General features: G+C 47.6%; 1 protein-coding gene and 1 pseudogene across 1 annotated transcript; both read right to left on the bottom strand.

Moving 5' to 3' along the window:
* Positions 1 to 3,625: 3,625 nt before the first annotated feature.
* LOC101780433 lies at positions 3,626 to 4,533 on the bottom strand (annotated as a pseudogene).
* A 15,179-nt stretch (positions 4,534 to 19,712) lies between these two features.
* On the bottom strand, positions 19,713 to 20,750 carry LOC101780026 (AP2/ERF and B3 domain-containing protein Os01g0141000). Its single transcript, XM_004971585.2, has one exon. The coding sequence runs from the start codon at positions 20,718 to 20,720 to the stop codon at positions 19,842 to 19,844; it is 879 nt and encodes a 292-aa protein (XP_004971642.1). The 5' UTR covers positions 20,721 to 20,750; the 3' UTR covers positions 19,713 to 19,841.
* Between the last annotated feature and the right edge of the window lie 214 nt (positions 20,751 to 20,964).

Genomic DNA, 20,964 nt, shown 5'->3' with positions numbered 1-20,964 from the left:
TGATCAAATATAGATGGTGTGTGTCGGGATAGAACTAAGGGACAGGATGGAGGGAGTATCCTGTATGCCATTAACTTCCAAGCTACCTCTAAAGGGAGTGGTTAGAGTTCTGTATACACTTAGGTATACAAATATACCTTTCCATATCATTATTTCGGTAGAAAAGGGAAATTTTAGTGGAGAATTAAATGACCCGCTACCAAATAGACCTAGAATATATTATATTTGAGTTCGAATTCTCAATTTTTAGATACTATATATTTTAGGACACAAAGTGTACTCTCTCTTTGCAGGTCCTGTGCTACCTTGAGGGAAAAAACAATTTATTATTTTTAGAATTTTGTTGCGAAACACCTAATCCAAGGTACTAGTTAGAGAAAATGACCACCGTTTTATACTCCTAATTAGTATCTAAACATTGATGTGACACTTGCTTAAAAATAAGCAAACGAACGAAACGCCCACTTTGTCTGATCAAGGAATTTCGCACCTAGTATCTGATTTAAAACAGAAAAGCTGCCATGGTAACACCACAATGTGTCAATGTGTTTCAGCAACATTCATGCTTGTACGTCTTCAGGTATAGTAGCCTACTAGTAGGTGGTAGATCGGTCCCAGGTGTCCCTACTCCAAAGTGGCTCCATATATGATGTTGTTATACAAATCTTTGACAGCTGACACCATCAACAGGGTTGTGTATGTGGGTCTCAACTTGCAGTAGCCCTAACCACCGAGCAATAACCGATAATAAGGATATAGATTTCCAAAGGACGAACAGCTCTTAATCTACCCACAAAAGATGGAGAATAATCAAGAGATCCTGATGCATGGCTTATGGCTACAACATCAAAGCAGTCATTGATGTGTGTCATGCAACAGGCAAAGCACTCCAACAAGAGTGCCTCTTAGGCACACCAAACCCAGCCCGTGTTGACGTGGCTCTGTCTGTGTGTGCGGTATGCACACCTTTGGTAGCAACAAATTAACAAATCTAAGGAAAAAAAAAATCACTCCAACAAGAATTACCGTAGCTGTGTCTACTCCAATGTCTATATGGGTCTCAACAAAGTTGGTGGTATAATTCCCAGTACGGCAGTAATCTTGTTGGTAGTGGTATCACTCTATTCGGCGCATGAACTTCTTGCACTGTCTTGTCCATCACTCTGGTGGTTTGACTTGTCCTTGCGCCGGCCCAACACCACCAGTCCACCACCAACTCGTCTCACGGGCACGGCCCATCTTCCTACACACCCAGGGCAAACTGCCCAACAGCGAAAGGGGATGGTAGCTGCGTGCGCAAGCCGCCATGATTGATTCGTGGATTTTGTCCTTCGCGGAATCAAAACACAACAGAGGCTCTTCTTGGCCGCGCAACATTCCCTGCTACAAAAAACACAACAAAAAGGCTCATCTCTCCCGGTTGGTTAGTCCAATGTATCGTGGTTTTGAACACCGGAAGAAAGTGGATTATTATAGATCAAGTGATCAAATCATTTTCTTCCACGGATATATGCCGGTGATAGAAATTCCATCACCGTTCCTAGAACTACACCCGATACTTCTTCCTCAATTTTGTGTAACTAGTCGTTAACCCATGCTCCCACACGAAGTAATGATTTATATAAGTATAATTATTAAAAATTCATAAAAATAGAGCACATCTTACTATATGAATTGGAGACTCCTTTTAAGCATCAAGGTTAATTCTCACGAGAGTGCTAAAATAAAGATAAATTCTAAAAGAAATTTCATAAAAATCAGAAATATCAAGCCATCAATCTAGTAAGCTCTAATTATCATAGACATCGGATCTATTATATTTTTTTATAAAATATTATCCACAGCTACCTAATAAAAATACTCTAAAGTAAACCCCAAATTTACGTCTAAATTACCCATCACTATCATTATGAAGAATAACATAAAGTAACCTCCTAGCCTTTATCTAGATTACCCACATGTGTCATTATAAAAATAATATAAATCAATTTTGCATATAAATTACCCATATACAATTATTGAATTACGCAAAATATGTAGTGATCCTAAATATACATACAAATTATCCATATTTGCCATTACAAAAGAATATCCTAATAAACATTAAAAACTAAGAAAATGGATAGAAAAGTGTATAGTGCGCATCTATATGGGTATTATCATATAATATTTAACAAATGAGAGAGATATTAAAGTAGTAATTTTCATTATTATCTATGAGTCCTAATTATTTTCAAAGATTTCTAATACTTATGTCTCAAAATTATTGGACCATGGGCTTGCGGTAGCACAAATAATGGATTAGTAGCTTAATCATGATCAAAATTATTTGTCCTCTCATTTATTAAATATTCTAACACAACACTCGTATACTTACTTCCTCCATCTCATGAAGAGTGCAATCCTAGTTTATCTCAGATATATTAGTGTATAGATTAGTGGTAGCGTGAAAAAAAATCACACACCCTTATTTGTTGGTCATGTGCAACTAAGCAGTCTTCCTAATTAAAATTTATCCAGAAGTTAATTTTGGCATGCAAATCAAACTTTACAAATTAATTAGGTGGGTCGTTGCGGTACATTTTCTAAGATTGAACTCTTTTGTGGGATTTTATTTTTCAAACGATATGATTGCACTTTTCATTAGACCGAGGGAGTTATTTGTGCCAACCAAACAGCACCCCGGTTCGGTAGCTGGCGGCAGCGCATTGGCATATTCGACAACTCAGCACCCGACCCGCCGCATACATCATCTGGTGCATGGCGCAAGTGCTACATGGTTTGCGTGCAGGCACTACAAGTGCCTGCTCCCGGCTATGCTCCGTGGAGGGGAGGCGGCTAGGGCTAGTAGCGTAAGGCAACCAGCGACCGGAATACCAATGAATATCAATGTGCAAATTCCTAGCTACGCCACTAGTGCGGGCATTGGGTTGCTTAGCTCCCATATATATTGCTCAAGCTGGCAGGATTAATAGCCCACTTGTGCAGCTGGAAGCAAAAATGTCAGAAGAAGTCATTTGGACTGATGTGTAGCATATGCCTACGACATACATACGCTTCATATTCCAAAATTGATCTGTTATTGATTTGGTTCAGATCGAACTCACAACAAACACAACAGGTATTGGAACCTTAGCAGCCAGGTTCCTGTTCCCATTCCCGGAACGTTATCGGAACGTGGTACAACACTTATGAAAGATTTTTACACTAAATTTGTTCCCGTTCCTGGAACGTTCCCGTCCCGGAATAACGTTCCGGAACGAGGAACGTGGCCACGTTCCTAGCTCCCGGCTGCTAAGATTGGAACTGTACGCACTGTAGAACATCAAAACAGTCATTTGCAACAGAACCAACCTTGAGAGAATCATAGTTATGAGGACAACAAAAACACAATCATCCGCCGGATGGGAATTGATCTAAGCAGCAGGATAAGTAAGCGTTGCAGAGTTGGAATCTAATCTTTAGCTCTCTCTTAATTTTGATACCTAATAACGAGATCTGAAGTAGTTGCCATCAAATAGATGGATAACAAACAAGAAAAGTTGGAGAAGGTACCATATGTACACGATCACGCACTAGCTAGCTTAAGGAAGATGATGAAGGCTGATGTTGTCAAATTCATGTGCTATCTCTCCAAGACCTCGACATGCCCTTCACCGGCCTCTCGCCCTCCACCGGCAATGTCGACGCCGAACAGCTTGATGCTACGGGCCTCAACGGCAATCGCGTCGGCCGTGGCTTCATCCTGCTCCCAGCTTGGAGTCTTCCTGTAGTTGATGAGCAGCTGATTGTCCTGCCCATACACTGACTGGGAGAAGGCTACAGTGTCGCCGGCCCGGAGGCCCTTCTCCCGGACGAAGCGGCTCCAGCCCTTGGTGAGCACGTAGCTCTGGCTGATGTTCCAGTACGAGTACCGGAACGGCCACACCTTGCCCTCGCCGTCCTCGAAGTTGAGGAGCACGCCCTTGCCGGCGGCCGTCTCCGGCGCGCGCTTCAGCGGGAAGTGTTTTTCGGCGTGCTGCTTGGGCACGACGAGGCGGTTGAGCTTGCCGACGTCGCTCGGCGTCACGACCTTCTCGAAGAGCGGCTTCCGAGCCCACGGCGGCGTCGGCTGCGCGCGCGCGCCCATGCCGCGGCCGCGGCGCACTTCAGGCCCTGGCGCAGATCAGCGGCGTAGGTGTGCTTCCGGAGCATGTCCACGACCTCCGCCTTGGAGTGCGCCGCCAGGAACGCGAGCTCGCCGGCGGACGCGCGCTCCTCCGGGAAGTTGGTGACGGCGTCGCGGCCGCGGTAGCGGATGGCGGCCACGTCGAAGGCGCGCGCGGCGATCGCCTCGTCGGGGAACGTGCCGAGCCACACCCGGGCGTGGCGGTCATAGATCTGCGCGCCCCAGCGCCCCTTCGGCTGCGGCACGACGCCCTTGAACCGAGAGGGTTGGCGCGACAGCAGCTGCAGCGCCGCCAGCTCGTCGGCGCCTGATTCCTGTGATGAGTTTGAGGCGGCGAACGCCACCGCGGTGCCGGCGGACTCCATCGTGTTGGCGATCAACGTCGCGGCGGCGGAGTTCCAATAGAAAGGTTATACTGGGATGATGCGGCTTGTTCTACTATTTTGCTTGCTCCTCTGGTATGAATGACGTCCTTGGTGGTTGTGTATGCTTATATTGAGTAGATTAGTGTTTCCGTTTTGAACTGTACCTTTGTTTGTTTGTGTTTATTTATGTTGCTGCCCGTGTTGCATTATTTACACAGAAACGCAGGGACTGTTATTTCATGCTCATTAGGACCTTCAGTTTGGCATCTGTACATTAATGTTGTGAGGTTTCGTTTCATCAGCGTTGATGTTGATGTTTGGATGCCACTTGGTACTTCCTCAAATTCCAGTACATGTATCTGCAGTTATTTTCGGTTGCATTTGTATCTTGGTTTCGTGGAGTATATCTTCTTCCTCCTTTTTCATACATATTCCTCTTTAGGCTTTTAGACCATTTTGCGTTGTGTGCTTTCAAGTCATATCCACATGCCTCAACACTAGTACTATCACTTTTTTTATGCGATACCAAAGACTATAGTCTGACACATATTGAGATTGACAAAGTCGCCAAACTATCTCACTATCAATAGGCATCACCTGCGACTGAATGAATAATTAGGTATAAATGCAAGCACTTAAGCTGAGTTGGAGATTCAAATCCAGATTGGAAGGTTCCACCTACAAGGAACACAACCTACCGAGCTCGCCAATTTTCCACTGCCATGAGTAGTGGTTCCTATAGGGAACTTGGTGAATCTTGTGTAAGGCTACCAGTTCGATCTATGTGGGTTGTAATTCAATTTTATCGTGTTAATTTGACTAGTCTGCATGGTAAACTACGGTGTAGGGTTCGTCAACTTGACTGAACGATGACTGAACAACCATAGTGAAGAAGTACGGTGTATCAAGATGGCAACGGGTAGAAAATACCCGCAAACCCGCGGATATGAAACCCGATGGGCACGTATATGGGTCTAACTCTGTGCCCGCGGGCACGGGCGCAGGCGTGACCCTAGACCCAACGGATATTTGCTCACGGGCGTGAAAAAATGATATCCGCACCCGCAAACCCGCCAGACCCGTTCCAATGACTGACATGTGGCCCCAACCGCAATACCATGTATATAAACTTAGAGTCTAGGGTTTCATTTCTACGGTTCTCCCTCTGCCCGCCGCAACGAGTCACTCCCGTCCTGACCTCCCCCGTCCGTGAGACCGTGACCCCGTCCCCCATCTCCCCGCGCCCGACTCCTGATCCATTCCAGCGCCGCCCCTTGCCACCGCCTGCGCCACCCCTTCCCGCCGCCCCTTGCCACCGCTTGCGTCGCCCCTTCCCGCCGCCGGCCGACCCCGGACGCCCAAATCCGCTGCCATCTCCCCCAGCGCCGCCAGCCAGTGCTGAATGCAGCGCCTCCCGAGTCCCGAATCCACCGCCAGCCAGCGCCTCCCGGAGAACCGGATCCGCCCGTCGCCAGTGCCCCGCTGCCCCTTCCTGCCGTCGTTCGTCCCCGGAGGACCGGATCCGCCCGTTGCCCCGTCCGCCAGTGCCGGTCCTCCGGTTGCCAGTGCCCTGTCCACCGGTCGCCGGTGCCTAGGTAGCTTCTATGTTCTGATAATCTGGACTTAAAAGTAAGTCTCATGGTAGTTATGTTTTCATCTTATTGTTGCTGTTGTTGTATGAAGGAATTGCAAAGGTTCAAAAAGAAAAGGAAGGAATTGCAAGCTCTTCTTTTCCATGGGCAAAATCATGGCAACTGCAAAACTGAACATGATTGGATTTCTGTTAAACTGTTAATGTGTGTAAGACTTATTTATTTGCTTGGTTAGACCTTTATCTAATGGTTTTTATCTCTTGCTTGATGGTTGTTTAACATGGTGAAAAACTAGAATTGAGAGTTGCATTTTTTTGTGTTACCTGATGGTTTTTGTCTCTTGCCTTACTGTTGTATAAATGCTATGCGGGTACACGGGCATGCCCGTGGGCATGCGCTATCCGCGGATAGCGGGCACGGGCACGGTTTTCTGCCCGTGGCGGATAGCGGGTGCGGGCGCGGGCATGATTTTTTGCTCGCGGGTATGGATACCTGGACCTTGTATCCGCGCGGATTTTACTGCATGACGTAAAAATATATCCGAGCAACCATGGCAGCAATCAAGGAAATATTTAAGGAGAAATAAACCGAGGAAATCAATTACATGTACGGTGGCTAGAAACGGTCTGCTTGATAGGGTTCCAACTCCTAAAATGAGAGGGAGCTGGAGGAGCTTTTTTTTCTGCAGTTTCTCCATATAAATGGCTCCGGCTCATCTAATACTTAAGGAGTGGAGCCTTTTTTAGTAAAGCTTCAATTGAAGCCGCAGGATAAGTCGAGCCGGAGCCCTATCAAACTAACTGCCTTATGTCCTGCAGCCGTGTCGCTACGGATTGGACAAATTAACATCTACGAGGGTCGACCCTGTTTGGTTACTCTTGCTAAAGTTTAGCAGCTAAAATTTGCTAAACTTTAGTTGCTAAACTTTAGCAACAGCTGTTTGGATACTCTTGCTAAAAGGCATTTAATGAGCTGTAAAAAGACCTATCTACCCTTATTAAAGGTGCGCAGGAGGGGGAGATAAGCAATAAATGAGGGGTATAGGTTGTCCAGCCCACCTTTTAGCAAGTTTTAGCAACCAAAAACTTGCTAAAGTGCTAAACTTTAGCAACTCAACTTTAGCAAATTTTAGCAAGGGTCTTTGGCAGTTTAGCAGGTAAAAGTTGCTAAACTTTAAAGTTTAGCAAGGTGGAACCAAACACCCCTTCGTATCACACCAATGCAAGAGGGATGATAATAGATTACGTGGACATGCATGCCCCGATGTGAACCAAAATATTACTCCCAGTACGACGGCACAGACGGGGTGCCTGGTCCCCACACGGTAGCCAGGACAAACTATCCCGGGCCACTTGAGAGAGAGAGCACTTGCATTGCATGGGTGCCATAACCTGCCGGAAAGAGTAAATCTGGGGAAAAAACAGTGACCATAGGTGATTTGGGAGCATTAACAAATGATACTATGGGTGTTTGGTTCTAGGGACTAAAGTTTAGTCCCTGTCATATCGAATGTTTAGATACTAATTAGGAGTATTAAATATAGGTTAATTACAAAACTAATTGCATAAATGAAGGTTAATTCGCGAGATGAATCTATTAATCCTAATTAGGGGGTGTTTGGTTCCACGGACTTTAGTCCCTATTACATCGAATGTTTAGATACTAATTAGGAGTATTAAACATAGACTAATTACAAAATCAATTGCACAGATGGAGGCTAATTTGCGAGACGAATCTATTAAGTCTAATTAATTCATGATTAGCACATATTTACTGTAGCATCACATTATCAAAGCATGAAGTAATTAGGCTTAATAGATTCGTCTCGCGAATTAGCCTCCATCTGTGCAATTGGTTTTATAATTAGCTCCTGTTTAGTCCTCCTAACTAGTATCTAAACATTCGATGTGACAGGGACTAAACTTTAGTCCGTGGAACCAAACACCCCCTTAGTCCATGATTTGACTATGTGATGCTACAGTAAATATGTGCTAATCATGGATTAATTAGGCTTAATAAATTCATCTCACGAATTAGCCACGGCTTATGCAATTAGTTTTATAATTAGTTAATGTTTAGTTCTTCTAATTGGTATCCAAACATCCGATTTGACCCGAACTAAAAATTAGTCCATGGATCCAAACACCCCCTGTGTCCCGCTTTCTTCTCGACAAGACAAGCAGCAACGGCCAGTGGAACGTAGTACGGATCAGGGCTGCCCTCCACTCGCCCATCTCGGCTGGGACGCTCACGCACAGTGATGGCACCCAGCCAATTTCTAAGATGGCCAATGAGCGGATCGGACTTGCTCCGGGCCGGGGGAGGGTGGCGGGTCTCAAGTGTGGTGCATGCATCTTCTCATCTGCCACTAGTTGAAAAAAGAGACCTTCCATTCAACGTTTTTTTCCCGTTATCTTTGGACCCGATACTAAAGGTCTTTAGTCCTGGGTCAAAAATGTGGGGGAGCTTTAGTCCTGGTTGGAAAGACCAACCGGGACTAAAGCCCCCCTAGTCCCGGTTGTAACAGCTAGTGGGACGAGAGGACGTTTTGTCCCTGTTGGAAACACCAACTGGGACTAAAGGCCCCCCCTTTAGTCCTAGTTGGTGGCTCCAACCGGGACAAAACACCCCTTTCCACGCGGCCCCCCTCTCTCTCCACCTTATCTTCTCCTTCTCTCCCTTTCTCCCTTATCCTCGCGCAGGCAGCGGTCTCCTCCTCATCTCCCTTTCTTCCAAGCGGGCGGCCGGCGCAGGCGGGCGAGCCATGGGCGGGCGGCGCGACGCGGGACCGGCGCGAGCGGTTGCATTTTGTTATTTTTTCGAACCTTTTTAGTACTAAAGGGGGTCTTTAGTCCCGGATGAATGACTCGGGGCTAAAGACAGCTCCCTTTTGTCCCGAATAGTTAGTCCCAATTGGTTTTTTAGGATCTATGTGCCTTACCAACCAGGACTAAAGGTGAGTTTTCCACCAGTGTGCCGAGCCACGCGCCGGGGGTTGTACGGGATACTAGCTTAATTAGAGCTCGCTGCCTCCATTCAGCTCGTATTAGGTCACCCATGGTTTTCCTGCCTCCACCATTGACGGGACAGCCAAGTGGTCCACTTGCTGCTAGCTACGGCATTTCATCCTCCAACTGTACGCGTGTCTTTGGTTATCGAGTAGGCCCTTCGTTGTCACCCTTAATTATTGTTCCTGATATAAAAAGGATAGATAGAAAGAAGATCACAAATAGATTGAAAGAACAAGACCCCGTCCGTGTCGCCTCTGCGGTGGATTGGGCAAACCTCCACCGCCCCGTGCTTCCAGCCTCTTCCCACACCCCCTTCGCCTCGCCGCCGCCTGAGCGGGCTGCTGAAAGCCCACGTACCTGCAAGGACGGCAGGGGGGGCCTCCTTCCACCCGTTCGTGCTTTTGAGGCTGCTTGGAAGTGGAGCTTCCATGGTGGCTGCCGCCATGGTAGCTGCCGATGGCTGCGGATTCGAGGCTTTCATGGCCAGATCCATGGTCCCTCTATTTGGATTCGGCGTCCCTTGGCTCGACACGATGGGGACAACGCCGATGTGGGCGCTGCAGTGGAGGTCGTGCTTCATGGAGCGGCATTGTTGAGTGGTGGCTGCTCGTGGCGTAGTGGTGGCCACTCGGCGAGGCAGCGACTCGTGGTTCGTCTTGGGTGCCTCGCAGCGGGCGCGGCCGTCCCGGCCACTTGAGGGAGCTCGCCGACGTGCGTCCTACTGCGATGGAGACGGTGGGAGGCCACGGATCGGGCGTTGCTTCAACAGATCCGGTGGTCGTGCATCCGGGGCGCGCAACTCAGGGTGAGGCCCGACCGAATTTGGGGCGCGACAGCGGCGGAGCGCGTGGGCAGGAAGAAGGCCGCGGGTGTAGGCAGTAGTGGCGGGAGGAGGCCGTGTGTTGGCTCGAGATGTGTCCCGGCCGGATATGGGGTGCGGAGGCGGCAATGTTGAGGAGCGATGGCGCTTCGTCTAGGAGGCAGCGTCTAGAGGAAGGACACACGCAGAGGAGGCCCTGCGGTGTGGGGCACAAGCGGTCGGGCTGCGGCGGTGGAGGCGGCCTGATAGCAGTGGCGTGGGGGGTGCCACGACGGTCCTGGGCCACTGCGGTCAGCGACGACCATGCGCGGCAGCAGCTGCGTGCGTGCCAAGGATGCAGTTTGGAGGTGTCGTGTTGGCGCAGCCGAGAGTGGTCTACGTGCGGCGCGAGGAGGCACGGCGTTGGCACCGCCCCCGGGAGGGCTTCCATGGCTATGGTCCTGGGAGTGCCGAGCTATGTGAGTGCAGCGGCTAGGGATGTGATGATCAGGGCGAAAGCCTTTGCCGGTGATCTTGCTGTTGGTGATGGCGGCGACGCCCTAGGGCGTCGTTCTTCCCGTTGGGGGCATCATGGTGGAACTCCATCCCTGTTGCACGGGGTTCTCTAGGTGAAAACTCTGTCCAGGTTCTGGACAAGCGATGGTGGCACCATTAGCATCATCACCTCCTTGGAGGCGTCATCTCTAGAAACCCAACTGGGCTTCTGGCATTGCGGATGACGCCGTTGGTCATGGGAGGCTACAACCGGTATCTGGGGTCCCACCGCAACGGGCTGGTAGCACCGCAAGGCGGCATGGTGCCGGATGGCAAGCTTGACGGGGGTAGCCGAGCTCACGTGGAGGTGATCGCAGTTCTGGTGGTGGCCAGGGGTTGTCGCATGTTTGTCGGGCTTGGCTACTTGCAGCGGACCGCGGCGGCTGGCGCTGATTGGCAGCTGTCAGTGCGGTGAGGGACTGCATCGGAGGACGACGCTTGCAGCAACGACATCGTGGGATGACTAGGCTTGCAGCGAACTGCGGCAGGTTGCTCAGCACCGCTGGACTACTCGGTGCGGTACATCTGTTGATGGCAATTAGCGCGCCAATTGGTGAAGCCCAAGCACTCGGATCAGTTGTAGCCTTTCCCTTAGAGTATTCTCCCAAGGTTTATCAATCCGTGGAATAAGTGGATTGCTGGCTCTCACTTTATACTAATTTTACTAATCAAAGCAGGCAATATGGGTTGTGTAGAGAGACAAACTAATCCAAACCAAACAAGAAGCAGGAAGAAAAGGTTGATACAATATAGATAACAAAGATAGATATGTATTCCCTCCCTAGGATCTAGGTTCACATGAATATACATCTACTACACAAATGAGTGGTGCCTTTACTAGCTATCACAGAGATTATGTGCTCGCTCGGCTCTTTCCCTCATGTATACTATCACTACACAGGGATACTCAACAACTCCGCTTACACATCTATATCAAAGCATCTGCAGAGTTAAGCTAATCATCACGATTACCACAAACTCTCTTTTAAGGACATATGAAGCGCTCACATATGTAAATAAAGCATTGCAATGACAAAGACCATGAAGCATTGATAGGCACAATGTACATGTAGCAGTTACATATCAAGGATCCAAACAATCCTAGAGATGAATAGAGGTTTTACCCCATCATCTTACAGAGATTGACACACAAAGGGGTGAAGGAGACTTTGGAGAACATTGTCATTGAAGGTGGCGGCGAGAGGAGGCAAGAACACCCTGGGCTGATTGGCCTAAGGCTCCTCAGGTTGATCTGCATGAGGTCTTCTTCGCGCCTCCTGGCCCCCGCCAGCGTTGGTCGTCATGGTGATCTAATCTAATCCCTGTTTCTCATCTTGTGGCGGCGGTGGCTAGGTCTAAACTCATTGGGATCCCCCTCCTTGTTGAATGTCTTGGGTATTTATAGTTGGCGGCTTCGGTTGGGTGCCTTCGATGCCAAGTATCTAGAAAAAACCATAGGAATGTTGTGGGATTCCTCCTGGTCAAAGAGGACGTCGATCAGAACCAAAAATAGGCCTCTACAGGCCGATCGGCCCACCCCTTATAATCCTCTAATGCCCGAGCACTTCATACAAAAGTTGTAGATCTTTTCAAGGTATGCTATTTTCCTTGTAAATTCGTCCCAATCGAAGTTCGGATGTGGAAGATATGGCACGTGCAAGTTTTAGCTCCTCCTGCGGGACTGCAGTACAATGTTTGTGTTTGGGCCTTCCAATATCTAAAGTCCGGGTCCAAGTCCAACTTGTAGAAAAACATTTTATTTATGTCGTATTTCCTATAATTTTGTAATATGGTCTAAAACACAACACATATGCGAATATGGGGTTATTTCAGGTGCCAAGTGGCAGATTAGTATAAGATTATGCCTGAAAACACTAGTTAAATGGCACTAAAAATGTGTCAATAACGAGCGTGAACAACATCATCGGAAGATATCGCAAGTGACTTCTTTGGCTTGCTAGCATGACAGCGTAGGCTATGTGCGCGGGTGGAGCAATGATGCGAAGTCGACCTACGGTGGTGGCTTGGCTGTTTGATGGAAACTTTCTGAAGCGGGGCAAACTTGCTCACTATTCTGATGGTGACACAAGAAACGGATCCGTGACATGGAGTACTGTGGCTGACGTGGTGAGGCCCCCGCACGTGGTGTTTCTTCGAGGTGACAAGAGTGAGGTGGAGTCCAACGGCGGATGTGGCAAGGCCCCCGCGCATTTGTGTTATCATGGTGGCGATTGTGAGGCAGCCTGCGAGAGGTCCGGATGTGGTGGTATCACTCTGTCGAATGGAGTGTGGTGCTGCAGCAGAACTACGACGAAGGATCCCGCATGCCGGTCGCCTTCTTGGTACGATGCGGTTCTGTTTCTCTCGGTTCCCTGTCGACACAGGGTCACGCCTGGAGGTTTCGACGACTACAAGAGCATGAGAATATTGGTGGGTGCCGTGGTAAGGCTTCGGTTCTGCGCCGTTGTCGAGTGGAGTGGTGTGGCGCGTTGATGTCCCAATCTAACCGGTCGGGCTGTGGAGGTTTTGAGTTGAGTGGTTACCCGCGTTGATGTCCCAATCCAACCGGGCAGGTCTAGTTTGTTTTTCTTTTATTTCCTTTTCCTGCCTATGGCCTCCCAGGACCGTAGTCTTATATTTTTCTGCTATATTAATAGAAACTCGCACTACCTTGTACGGTTCGTTAAAAAAAATATAAACATGATAGTGTTGTCGTCATCATCTCAATGGACGATCATCACGAGACAGCAGCCCAATGTCATGCATGGCGAACCGATCTGTTGAGAGGGATTGAGTTGGTCCTTCAAACTAATTAGTCAAACATCCCAATGCTAGTAATTAGCCCATCGAGGTTTCAGATGAGACTATATTCATGTTTTAGAGTAATTTTCACACATTTGGTTTTGTGCTTACAAACAATATATTATGTAGATCGTTATTGTCTTCTTAGTTTTTCTCTAAATGTACAACGTATGTTACCTTTGTTGGACATTTCTCTCCTACCTTTGAAGACCATGTACCCGAAGGCCCTGGTAATGTGTATTCCCAATGCCCCCCATGATGATGGTATTCCCAGGGCCTGATGATGACGTCTCTCTCGGAGGTCTAGGTCGACGACGAGATGATGATCCTAAGGTCTCAGGGCAACCATGCCTCAAATCTTCGGACTCCGACTAGAACACTCGTGGGCCCATGCTAAAGGATCGGTGGAAGATGAATATGCAGACAATTGTAGATTTTGTATCTGTACTGAAGAGGTGTGATCATCTTTTGTACAAGCTTTTTCCATAGCCTATAAATACCCTCATGTAACCCTACGTGGGGATAGCATTCAGAACGCAAGACACACTTTCAAAAAGGATAACTCCTAAAGCTCTTTTGTTTGAAGACTCGGGGGGCCTCACCTACTATATGTAGAGTGTCTCGCGGCCCTAAACCAAAATAAATCTATTGACAATTCTCAACTCTCGAATGCAAGGGCCGTAGAACGGCCTTCCATCCTCTCTAAATTTGTATTGTACATCTGTAAGGAATCGGTGCTCGTAGTCTAAGAAGGGGAGATGGTGAATTAGGCAATCTAAAATCTTAAGCTATGGCTTCCACTACTTTGCATGAACATAAACTAAATCATCTTAACTTAGATGTGCATTCTACGGTTGATATAGTGTGAAACCCTCATCCCAAAATAAGTTTTGCAACCTAGAGCTAATCCTAGTAAGATACTACACTAAGAAAGTAAAGGCACACAAGTTGCAAGAATAAAATACGGAAACGTAAAAGAGGGGATGAGAGGAAGAAGCAAACTCTTAACACGAGGATTTATCCCGTGGTATCGGTAGGCACTAAGCCACCACTAGTCTACGTTGTTGAAGTACTCACAAAGAGTATTGCTTCCCGGTCACCAAATCTCTTCTGGGACACCATTTGACTTGCCATAAAAGCTCGGCCACTAAGGCTCACGCCAAGTTCCCCGGTCACCTTGATGCCACCTTCACTAAGTGTCGGCCATACATCTATGGGCCCACCGGGAGGTTTGGACAGTCCTAGATACGGGGTTGTACACCGAGACGTGTCAGACATGGAGACTACGATGCAGGACGGCGTGGTCTACATGGAGGATAAGAATTAGTCGAGGATTAGAAAATTACTTGTAGCAAATAGAGTAGGATTCTCTAGTCAAAACCGACTGGTACTCTTGTAAACAACTGACCTGTAACCCTACCCCCGGCAACATAAGGTGAGGTAGGGATCCCCTCCAAACAAGTTCAATCAATACAACACAACCAACACACAGGACGTAGGGTATTATGCGACATAAGCGGCCCGAACCTGTCTAAATTGTGTGTTCGAGTTCACCTTCAAGTTCCTGATCTCGGCGAGCCCCACGCATAAAACACTACCTCGGGTACCCCCTCGGTAGGTTGCCAGGTCTAAACACCGACACTAAGGAGCTTCTCCATGAAGGAATGGGGTCTCCACATCCCCCGCACATGGTTGATGACACCAATCCACACCAAACTGGAGGGTCGACGACTTGCCGGCAAGCCACCAAAGCTTCAAGGCGTCGTCACACCTTGTACACTTGTGGTTCACTCCTTGAACCGATCACAAGGCAAGCACACCTTGCACTCTTTCTTCTCTAGGCCTATCCTAACACTAATCACTCTCCTAAGCTTGTGCTAAGCCTTTGATTAATCACTTATGCACTTTTGGTGGCTTGGATGTGTTCTTAATGATTCTTGATCTCCAATGGACTTCTGCACACTCCAGCAACATCAAATGGGCGAGTGGAGGGGTATAAATAGCCCAAGGCATCAAAGAGTTGTTGCTCCAACGGCTAGTTAAAGTGTACCATCGGATGTACCATCGGATGTTCCGATGGTGTCATTTTGGTAGCATCGGAACATCTAGTGTTACTAGCCATTGGCCTTCCCACGCCTAGATTCCCCACCGACACATCAAAAATTTATCTGACGCTTCATCCGATGGTACCATCAGATCATCTAGAGCTGAAGGACTTCTGGCTAAAACCTCTCTAGAACTTCGCAAAGTAAATATGCTTCGTCCGAAACCTCTATCTTCTAGCCATCGAAACATCCAGTGCTATAGAGTTTTCTCAGCCTCCTCTGCGAATTGCTCTGACGCTTGTAAAAGGACCCCAATCAGATCATCCGGTGCACTTGAAGTTATTCTATCTCTTAGATTTTCTCTATCATTTGGATGCTTGAATACCATAGAATAATCCTAGATACCATGCCTTGGTCACTTGAATACCATCATTTGAATATGGAAAATATTGTCATTTGGATCACTTGAATACCATGATTTGGATCTTGCCATGGTCGTTTGCATACTTGGGACCTAGAAAACCTACAAGGTACATTCTTGACAAGGCATTAGTCCCAATGATTATGTTGTTACTCAATCACCAAAATTACAAACTATGGCCTAATGGGGCCATGTTCGCTACAATATCCAACATCAACCTTCTTCATCCCCGCTTATTATCTCTGTACTTAATAAAGAATAAAGTCCATGGCCTCACCTTAAATTTATCTTGCTATGTCATTTAGGTTTATGTACGTTCGAATTGCATGTCTAGCTCCTAAACTTGGCTTCAGGTGTCATCTAGGTCCGTATACTTTCAAAATGCAGATTTGGCTCCCTAAACTTTGTTTCAATTTTCATCTAAGTCCCTATACTCTTAAAATACATCAACATCTTAATTAAATTGATAAAAATGTTTTATATAGATGTTATAGTCAAATAAAGTGAGTTTCAGATTAGCATATGTAGAGAATATTGATGAATATGAATCTAGAAATCTTGATGAGATGATGATCCTAGGGACCCGAGGCAACCGCGCCTCAAAGCTCTAGGTTCCAACCAGAACACACGTGGGCCCATGCTAAAGGACCCGTGGAAGGTGAATATGTAGATAACTATATATTTTATATCTATATTGAAGGGGTGTGATCGTATTTTGTACATGCCTTTCGCATAGCTTATAAATACCCACATGTAACCGTAGATGGGGGATAGGATTCATAACGCAAGACACACTTTCAAAAATCTCTCTTGTTTGAAGGCTCGAGGGGCTCACTATCTATACTTACGTGCGGCCCTAAACCAATATAAATCTCTTGCCAATTCTCAACTCTTGTAGGCGAGGCCTGTAAAGCGGCCTTCCTTGCATCCTCTCTAAATTCGTGTTGTATCCAACAACAACCTTCTTCTTCCCTACCTATTAATTATTTTTGTACTTAATAAAGAATAAAGTGCATGGCCTCACCTTAAATTTGTCCAGCTCTATCATTTAGGTCTACGTACTTTCGAATTACATATCTAGCTCTTAAACTTTGCTCCCTAAACTTGGTTTCGGTTTTCGTCTAGATCCCTATGCTCTCAAAATACACCATCATCCTAATTAAATTGATAAAAATATTTGTATATAGTTAAAAATTAGTTATAGTCAAATAAAGTGGGTTTTAGCTTAGCATGTGTAGATAATACTGATGAATATGAATCTAGAAAGCCTGATGATTTTTTAATTTCTACTTTGGAGGTAATATGTTAGCTCACTAGGTATGTATGACAGCTATATATGCTCTATTGTTGTAAGATTATTCAAACTTAAATAACTTGTAGCTGCACTTGCTAAGTTAGGATCAAGGCTTATTAGTTGGCCATAGTATAAATCTTTTGTAGTGTAAAGTAAAGTTCAATTCTGAGTGTGCTCCCTTCATCCCGATTTGTTCAGATATATAGTTAGAATTGTAGTCTTTTCGAGACGGAGAGAACAGTACTACCCCGTTTTAAATCCTCAGGGTACTTCTCTGAGCAACATGGCGCCCCTGAACAAGACGTTAACCAGCTGACGCGATCGATGTACCGAGCTAGAGACATGAATGCACCGCCAACGATGGTCAGCTAGTACTAGTTCAGCGCAGACACAATAAGGGGATGTTTGGATCCTGAAGCTAAAGTTTAGTTCGTGTCACATCGAATATTCGGAGGCTAATTAGGAGGACTAAATATGAGTTAATTATAAAACTAATTACACAGATGGAGGCTAAACGGCGAGACGAATCTATTAAGCCTAATTAATACATCATTAGCAAATGGTTAATGTAGCAGCACATTGTCAAATCATGGATTAATTAGGCTTAATAGATTTGTCTCACCGTTTAGCCTCCATCTGTGCAATGGGTTTTGTAAATAGTCTATGTTTAATACTCCTAATTAGTATCTAAACGTTCGATGTGAAGTTTAGCCTGAGGATCCAACACCCCTAGGTCGCTCTCCTGCATGCGTGGCCTACGTCGTCTCGTACGGTGTATATAGGTTTCAGTCATTCAGTATCAGTGGAGTGACGATGAAAAATCCAAAGGCGCGCAGAGACGACCAAGACAACAGAGGCCCACGGATGACGCGATTCAAAATTAATGCGAACTCTGTTGAACAATGGAAGAGGTAATTGTAGCATGGCATTGCACGAACCAAACCGCCTATCTCATGTACATCATTACCCTCTCACTGCCTGATTCAGACGTGCAGTGTGCAGGGCCGGCGCGTTGTACAGTCTGCCGCCGGCCGGTCGGCCGGCACGATCGAGGCAACAGGATGGGCACGTACATCGTCCTGCGCTGCACGCGCGCAGACGGGCGGCAGCAGCAGCTAGCAACCGATCCAATCCGAGGTGAGATCCGGCCGTCTAGCCGGCGGCCTGTCCGTACGCCGTACTTTGTGTACCTGCCACGTGCGTCTCCCTGCTAACTGCCTCTCGTTCGGGGAGCACGCGCCGTTAAGCTTCTCGGTGTGTGAGGCAGCAGCCGGCTCGCTGGGCTTGGGCTGGGTTTTACTTCGAACAAAAATAGCCCTTCCTTACTTGGGAAGTTGGGAGGTGCTAAATTGACATTTTGCCATAAATGCGACACTGTAGCGTTTCGTTTGTATTTGTGAATTATTGTCCAAATATTGAATAATTAGGCTCAAAAGATTCGTCTCGCAAAGTACAACAAAACTGTGCAATTAGTTTTTGATTTCGTCTACATTTAGTACTCCATGCATGTACCGCAAGTTTGATGTGATGGGAAATCTTCTTTTTGCATAGTGTTAAAGTTGGGAGTTTTGTGGGAAGTAAACAAGGTCATAGTGTGATTGGAAAGGCGGGCAACCTGCCAACCTCTAACCTGCGCGGCATCTAGACCGCATCAAAGATTTCAATCGAGACTTAAAATAAAGAGCAGTGGCAACGTTTAACGGGTACTTTGGCTACAACACCAGCGATAGATGCAAAGACAGAGAAGAAGGATATAGTGGGTCCAACTGCTGCTAGAGGGGATCGGAGTGATTCATGGGAAAGATCTGACCATTGTAGTTCAGTTTGTCACCATTTAGGGAACTTGAGGAAGATTTGTTTACTCCGGGTGATGCTAGGAAAGAGGACGATATTCCTCGGGTAACGTAACGGATGCTAAAAACGAGTGTCTCACGGCTCCTTTCATACAGAAAAGGAGATCTGAGATGCAGCATCAAGTATATCTGCCCTGTAGTGTGTCAAACATGTTTCTGGCTTGGTTACGGGGGATTAGTAAAGATCTGAAGTGGCTAGTTTTGTTAGGGCAGCAGCCACGTGTTGGTCAATATGGTTATGCAAAAATGATTTGGTTTTTAAAAGAAAATTACTCCATCCCCTTTGCACATAGGAGTAGTTTTTTTTTTTGCTGGCCACGTGGGTGGCAGTCTAGTCGATGAATTGAGTGTCTTTAGTGTGGAGGTATATCTCTATATTTCGTTTGTAAGATTGTGTTTCATCAAGTTGTTTTTTATTAACTCGATTTAAGCTCTGAATTAATGAAACTTTCCTTTATCAAAAAAATAAACACTGCACGCTTAGACCATAATAACTAATCTAGTAGAGAGTATAGATATGATACCTGTCGATTTACCCTTCAATAGTTGATGATGATAACGAGCATATAAGTGTGCACAACGCTAGCTGAACAAGCTTAGCTCCACTACTACTGCATGGCCACTTAAATAAGCTAACAATAACGATCAAACACCCACCACATGCATGCACTGCTACTAACAAATCCAGAAATCCTATCCCAAGACACAAAGGAATATAATCCTCCCACACGGCTGGCCACAAACTTATTGTCAAGTGTCAAGCGAGTGAGAAATGCATGAAATGGAGGAACTAAAACATGATGCATGTCCACGTGAACATCTTACGTGTATCGCGACACTAACAAAGATCATATAATGCTACCAGCATACACACGTTCACACTAAGACTAGCTAGGGCCTATACGCGCGGCAGAGATCAAGAAGGCTGGCGTGTTCTCATGTTTCCTCTTCAAGAACTCGCCACAGGCCATTCCCTCGCCTTCCAACGGCAATATCAACGCCGAACAGCTTGACGATAGGGGCCTGAACAGCAATCGCATCAGCTTTGTTCTTCGGCTTCTTCCTGCAGTCGATGAGCAGCTGCTCCTCCGGCCCAAACGTCCACCTGGAGAAGGCCACGGCGTCGCCGGCCCGGAGGCCCTTCTCCCGGACGAAGCGGATCCAGCCCTTGGTGAGCACGTAGCTCTGGCTGCTCTCCCAGTACGAGTACCGGAACCGCCACACCTTGCCCTCACCGTCCTCGACGGCGAGGACCACGCCCTTGCCGGCGGTGCCCTCCTCCGCCGCGCGCAGCGGCGGGAGGTGCCTCTCCGCGTGCTTCTTGGGCACGACGAAGCGGTTGAGCTTGCCGACGTCGCTCGGCGTCACGGCCTTCTCGAAGAGCGGCACCCGAGCCCACGCCGGCAGCGCCGGCACGCCCCGCCGGACGCCATGCCGGAGCTCGTCGGCGTAGGTCTGGTTGCGCAGCATGTCGACGATCTCGGACTTGGAGTGCGCGGCCAGGAAGGCCAGCTGCCGAGCCTCGTCGTCCGCGCCGCGCCTCGCCGGGAAGTTGGTGACGGCTCCCCGGCCGCGGTAGCGGAGCGCGGCCACGTCGTAGGCGCGCGCGGCGGTCTCCTGGTCCGGGAACGTGCCGAGCCACACCCGCTCGTGGTCCTCGTAGATCTGCGCGCCCCAGCGCCCGGTTGGCTGCAGCACGACGCCCTTGAGCCTCAGCGGCTGGCGCGGCAGGTCGTCGTCGTTGTCGTCACCTCCCGATTCTTGGGAGGAGTCCACGGTGGCCAAGGCTGCAGCGGCGCCGGTGACGGACTCCATCGTGGTCGTGGCAGTCGACGTCGCGGAGAAGCGCCGTGAGAAGGTCATGCTATTGGTCCTGGTACTCTTTTGCTAGCTCTTCTGGCATGATGTCGTTGGTGGTTAAGTTGCGCCTGCATATATGGAGCTTGCTGGTGTCCCGTTGGATGCACCGTGGACAGTGCAGATCGGGTCACTGTGGAACCTGATGCACTGTTTGGCTTACGCCGCTGACTGCCATTACTGTGGACCGGCCAGAATGCGA

This window comes from Setaria italica, chromosome V, assembly GCF_000263155.2.
Source record: "Setaria italica strain Yugu1 chromosome V, Setaria_italica_v2.0, whole genome shotgun sequence".
Lineage (NCBI taxonomy): Eukaryota > Viridiplantae > Streptophyta > Magnoliopsida > Poales > Poaceae > Setaria > Setaria italica.
Note: the sequence above shows the minus strand (reverse complement) of the source record. Positions and strands in the feature narration are given on the sequence as shown.

Excerpts from the sequence above, each read along its gene's own strand:
- LOC101780026 (XM_004971585.2), bottom strand. The coding sequence starts at position 20,720 with ATGGAGTCCGTCACCGGCGCCGCTGCAGCCTTGGCCACCGTGGACTCC.